Raw genomic sequence first — 5,784 nt, 5'->3', positions numbered from 1 at the left:
CGCGCGGCCAGGCCAATCGGGGCGCGCGGGGCAGGGAGGAGCCGCGGCCGCCGGCGGGCTTGTGTCCCGGCCCGGCCTCCCGCGCCTCCCCGCCGCCCGCGCCTCCTCTTTCCCCTGAGTGCAGGCCGGGCAGAGCCCCCGCGGAGCCGACGCACCGCCGCCGGGCAGGGGCGGGCGCGGAGGGCGGGGGCGCGGTCCGCTCGCGCCCTCGGCCTCGCTCCCGCCCGTCCCCGGAGCAGCTGCCAATCAGCGGCGCGAGAAACCGGATTGGCCGGGGGGCGGCTGTTGCCCTGGAGCTGCCGCCCCGCCTCTCCGCCCCCTCGCCCGCCTTCCCCACTCCCCCGCCCTCCCCAGGGCCCTGGGAAGGGGCTCAGCGTGGGAAAGGATGGTTGAGTTTTAACCAGAGGCAAAGCGTGAGCGGGATCAGTGCGTGCGGAACGCGAGCAGCCGAGAGCGGAGAGGCGCCGCTGTAGTTAACTCCTCCCTGCCCGCCGCGCCGACCCTCCCCTGGATCGCCTCGGCAGCCAGCATGAAGCGAGCTCACCCCGAGTACAGCTCCTCGGACAGCGAGCTGGACGAGACCATCGAGGTGGAGAAGGAGAGTGCGGACGAGAATGGGTGAGCTGGCGGCGGCGGAGCGGAGCCAGAGCGGGAGGCGAGCGCAGGCCCGCTGCGGTGACAGCGGGCTAGGACCCTTGGCGCGCCGGTGCCCTGCGCTGACCTCCGCGCGTCGCAGGCTGGCGGCAGCCTGCGGCCAGGGAACCCCTAGGCGCCTTCCAGCCCAAGTGGCAAAAAAAGTCTGAGTGCGGGGAGGGTGTGGGGGCGACCTCTCAGATCACCTCTCCTCGTTTAACGGCGATTTCAGTTTTTGTTTGTTCTTTTTCTCTCTTCAGAAACTTGAGTTCGGCTCTAGGTTCCATGTCCCCAACTACATCTTCCCAGATTTTGGCCAGAAAAAGACGGAGAGGAGTGAGTCTTTTTACACTCTCCTTTTATTTTTGTTATTGATTAATGGAAATAACCACCTTTTTGTCTTTGAAATTTACAGTCGTAATGGTAATGCCTTCCTTTGTTTTGCTTGCCTTCTGCAGATAATTGAGAAGCGCCGACGAGACCGGATCAATAACAGTTTGTCTGAGCTGAGAAGGCTGGTACCCAGTGCTTTTGAGAAGCAGGTAATGGAGCAAGTAGGTAAAGCTCTCAGCATAGCTGTCTGCACCTTCTGAATCTTCCCCCCATTAATCTCATCCGCCTTGGAAAATAGCTGTGTTGCTTGTGCCTAGATGAATTCGTACACAGATGCCAGCATATTTTGTGAAGACAACTGATTTTGCTTTAGTCCATGCTTTACGATTTACAAAGCATATATATTTGTATATCTGTTTGCATATTTTAAGTTGTTCCCCAAAGGAACTTGTGCCAAATCAATATTTTGCCATTCTCATCTTTAGGGATCTGCTAAGCTAGAAAAAGCCGAGATCCTGCAGATGACTGTGGATCACCTGAAAATGCTGCATACGGCAGGAGGGAAAGGTACATCTCCTAGACCTAGTGGGGGCTCTGAGTGGTTGGCATAGTGAGCAGCGGCTGAAGGCCAGGATTGGTGCAGTAGCTGCCTGATTTTTCTTTGGGGGTGGGGAGAGAACGGTGTGTGGTGTGTGCAGTTCCGTGTCAGTACATTTTCAGATGCACATAGAATCTTCTCCAGTGAACTCACCACCCCGACCCTCTGCAGATTGAGCTAGTGCATCTTTTGGAAAAATACCTATTATTTGTGAGGTCTTCAAAAGTTGTGACAGCCCTGATTCAGATCAGGTAGCTTTCACATTTGTCCATTGCTATTTTGAGAAAAAGCATTTAAAAACAATATATGGTCTTATTTTGGTATATGGGATTTAAAAAAAAAAATGTGCTGCCACATGCCTCTTGAGGAAAGAAATGTATTGTGGTTAAGTAGAGGAAACGTAACAGGAGACCAAGGTCTGTGTGTCTGCCTCTCCAGCAGGAAAATGCTTTACTGAGGTCCAAGTGCCTAAAAGCTCCGCGATGATAACTTACATCTGTGTGTCTAATGAATTTCACTGCTCTGTGGTTTCTCTGTCCTTGATGTATTTTTTGTTGTTGTTGAGGGAAAACATTAAAGGAATGAACATAGTTTCATCTGCTGGTAGGGTATAATTCCAATTTCTGCTCTGCAGCTTCTAATTGGGCTTTGAACTTGCATTAGCAAACACATTCTGCTTATGTTGATTCATGCAAAGATTTTCGTCGACTCCAAAATATTTAGACTTTCGGAAGAACCCTTGACTGTTGTGTTTTAAGGGATGCAGGTATCTGCTAGGAAGGGCTGTCTCTGGGACTGAAGAAATGAGGGAAACGGGCAAAGCCCTGAGATTTTTCTTTTGTTCTGTTCTTTAGGTTACTTTGACGCGCACGCCCTTGCTATGGACTATCGGAGTTTGGGATTTCGGGAATGCCTGGCAGAAGTTGCCCGTTATCTGAGCATCACTGAAGGACTAGATGCCTCTGACCCGCTTCGAGTTCGACTGGTCTCGCATCTCAACAACTACGCTTCCCAGCGGGAAGCCGCGAGCGGCGCCCACGCGGGCCTCGGACACATTCCCTGGGGCACCGTCTTCGGACATCACCCGCACATCGCGCACCCGCTGTTGCTGCCCCAGAACGGCCACGGGAACGCGGGCAGCACGGCCTCACCCACGGAACCGCACCACCAGGGCAGGCTGGGCTCGGCACATCCGGAGGCGCCTGCTTTGCGAGCGCCCCCTAGCGGCAGCCTCGGACCGGTGCTCCCTGTGGTCACCTCCGCCTCCAAACTGTCGCCGCCTCTGCTCTCCTCAGTGGCCTCCCTGTCGGCCTTCCCCTTCTCTTTCGGCTCCTTCCACTTACTGTCTCCCAATGCACTGAGTCCTTCAGCACCCACGCAGGCTGCGAACCTTGGCAAGCCCTATAGACCTTGGGGGACGGAGATTGGAGCTTTTTAAAGAACTGATGTAGAATGAGGGAGGGGAAAGTTTAAAATCCCAGCTGGGCTGGACTGTTGCCAACATCACCTTAAAGTCGTCAGTAAAAGTAAAAAGGAAAAAGGTACACTTTCAGATAATTTTTTTTAGAGACTAAAGGTTTGTTGGTTTACTTTTTTCTTTTTTAATTTTTTTTCATCAGGTCATGTATTAGCAGTTTTTAAAAACTAGTTGTTAAATTTTGTTCAAGACATTAAATTGAAATAGTGAGTATAAGCCAACACTTTGTGATAGGTTTGTACTGTGCCTAATTTACTTTGTAAACCAGAATGATTCCGTTTTTGCCTCAATTTGGGGAATCTTAACATTTAGTATTTTTAGTCTGTTTTTCTCCTTGTATAGTTATGGTCTGTTTTTAGAATTAATTTTCCAAACCACTATGCTTAATGTTAACATGATTCTGTTTGTTAATATTTTGACAGATTAAGGTGTTGTATAAATAATATTCTTTTGGGGGGAGGGGAACTATATTGAATTTTATATTTCTGAACAAAGCGTTGACAAATCAGATGATCAGCTTTATCCAAGAAAGAAGACTAGTAAATTCTCTGCCTCCTATAGCAGAAAGGTGAATGTACAAACTATTGGTGGCCCTGAATCCATCTGACCAGCTGCTGGTATCTGCCAGGACTGGCAGTTCTGATTTAGTTAGGAGAGAGCCGCTGATAGGTTAGGTCTCATTTGGAGTGTTGGTGGAAAGGAAACTGAAGGTAATTGAATAGAATACGCCTGCATTTACCAGCCCCAGCAATGCAATGAATTTTTAATCACACGGATCTCAAATTCACAAATGTTAACATGGATAAGTGATCATGGTGTGCAAGTGGTCAATTGAGTAGTACAGTGGAACCTGTTAAATGCATAACCTAATTTTCCTGGAACTGCCATATTTTCTTTTAACTGGAAATTTTTATGTGAGTTTTCCTTTTGGTGCATGGAACTGTGGTTGCCAAGGTGTTTAAAAGGGCTTTCCTGCCTCCTTCTCTTTGATTTATTTAATTTGATTTGGGCTATAAAATATCATTTTTCAGGTTTATTCTTTTAGCAGGTGTAGTTAAATGACCTCCACTGAACTGGGTTTGACCTCTGTTGTACTGATGTGTTTTGACTAAATAAAAAAGAAAGAACAAAGTATTCTGTGGTGTATGTCTTACATACCTTGGCCTTTCCCCTTCTTGGCTAAGAAAAGATAAACTTTCCTTGGTTTTCATTTTGCCTGATTGGCTTGTATATTTACCAGTTTCATTATTCTTGGACTTCTAAACTGTGTGAATTCGTGCCATTGAATAAGGTGACTTCATTACAATGCAGAGCTTTGCCCTGCCTCCTACAAGGGGACATAGCCCTTTTGCTCTCATGTCAGATGATCTGGCCCTAAACTGGCCATCTGTGGATTAGGAAAGCTGAAATCACACTGAGACAGGGGTTGAAAGGAGCTTGGATGAAATATTTTAAAACTGTGTTGACTATCTGACAAATACTTACTGAGAGTACCTACTATGTGCTCATTTCTATGCTGAGAGAATGGAAATTTCTTTCTTTTATTGACTTTTTTAAATGGCAAAACAAGAAGACCCAAATGTTGCTATCCCTGAGACCCCGTGCAGGGGCACGGGAATCTGTGGCCTGATGAGCAGTGGCAGGCTGTAATTCTGCACCTGCACAGCTCCAGGAGTCTTCACTGGTCTTATTTCCAAGGAATTTAACTCTTTAGTTGCATTGGACTCCTGAGCTGTGTAGTGAGGAAGCTGACATATGCTTTAGGTTAGAACAAAACACTGCCAGCATGGAGGATGTATTCTGGGCCCCAGGGGAGAGGAGTGTCTTCCCATTGCCTTAAAAATAGTCCTCTGCCAATTAATGAGTGCTCCTAAGGAGTTCGTCTTGATCCTGAGGGCGGTGGGGAGGAGAAGGAGAAAACTCATGCTAGCAGATGATAAAATAAAGCCTTCCTTTGCTTTGCCCAAACACGGAGCTCCTCCTCCCATCTGGTGAAAAAACACAGTCAGAAGGCAAAGAGAAGTTTGGAGTTTGAATTTGAGCTCCGACTTCTGTGTCCCTGTGAAGGGATGAGAGACTGTGGCATTTTTGTGATTGTGGGTTTCCAATCCCTTCAAAGCTTTCTCTGCATGGCCTCAGATGTTGATCCCTCTTGTGATGCACAGCTCTGCTCTCAGCATTGCCTGTGCCACGCAGACACTCTTTCTGTCATAAGGCTGTGATGGAAAGTGTTATGCTAATTTCTGCCAAGTGTCAGTTTAATTTTAGCAACCGCGATTTCCAATGACATTACAGCATTACTGAACAGCATTGTACTTCGACTATCTCTTACTGTTACGTAGGTTTAGATGGCTGCTAATGTGGTAAGAAGTGAAGCCTCTCATTTGCTGGCTCTGCTGAAAGAGCTGTGGAACTGTAAAACATGTAGCATGTTGCAGTTGTCTCATCAATGATAGCTATATCTGGTTAGTACTTTTTTTCTTTTAGCGGGAGGCCTGGCCGGTCATTTCCAGATTACACACTTTTCCATGGAAATATTCTGGTTTCTTTTCAAGCCCTTTCAAGGTGAAAAGTATCTGAGGATGGTGCAGGTGGAGTGTGAGCTTCCTAGGAAGCAGAATGGAGTATGACTATGTACCAATAGTGTATAGAAAAATTAATTTAGGAAAACTCCCATTTCTATTCTGAATTGATGCAATTAGGAAAAAAATAACACCAGGGTTATCAGGGCCAGCATATTTTT

At 47.5% G+C, this 5,784-nt stretch overlaps 1 protein-coding gene across 3 annotated transcripts; it reads left to right on the top strand.

Annotated features, from left to right (window-relative positions):
* The first annotated feature begins 30 nt into the window (after window positions 1-30).
* On the top strand, window positions 31-4,175 carry HEY1 (hes related family bHLH transcription factor with YRPW motif 1). 3 transcript variants are annotated; one of them, XM_032759898.1, is made up of 5 exons: window positions 31-618; window positions 894-969; window positions 1,092-1,175; window positions 1,452-1,533; window positions 2,419-4,175. In XM_032759898.1, the coding sequence occupies exons 1-5, from the start codon at window positions 530-532 to the stop codon at window positions 3,000-3,002; spliced, it is 915 nt and encodes a 304-aa protein (XP_032615789.1). In that variant the 5' UTR covers window positions 31-529; the 3' UTR covers window positions 3,003-4,175. The 3 variants fall into 3 exon arrangements, with proteins under 3 accessions (XP_032615789.1, XP_032615788.1, XP_058300018.1); XM_032759897.1 differs by having other exon boundaries at window positions 1,092-1,187; XM_058444035.1 differs by lacking the exons at window positions 31-618; window positions 894-969; window positions 1,092-1,175; window positions 1,452-1,533 and adding an exon at window positions 1,863-1,980 and having other exon boundaries at window positions 2,419-4,167.
* Window positions 4,176-5,784: the final 1,609 nt, after the last annotated feature.

The sequence above is a fragment of the Hylobates moloch genome, unplaced genomic scaffold, assembly GCF_009828535.3.
Source record: "Hylobates moloch isolate HMO894 unplaced genomic scaffold, HMol_V3 SCAFFOLD_9, whole genome shotgun sequence".
Lineage (NCBI taxonomy): Eukaryota > Metazoa > Chordata > Mammalia > Primates > Hylobatidae > Hylobates > Hylobates moloch.
The sequence above is the reverse complement of the archived record's forward strand: the minus strand, read 5'-3'. Positions and strand labels throughout refer to the sequence as shown.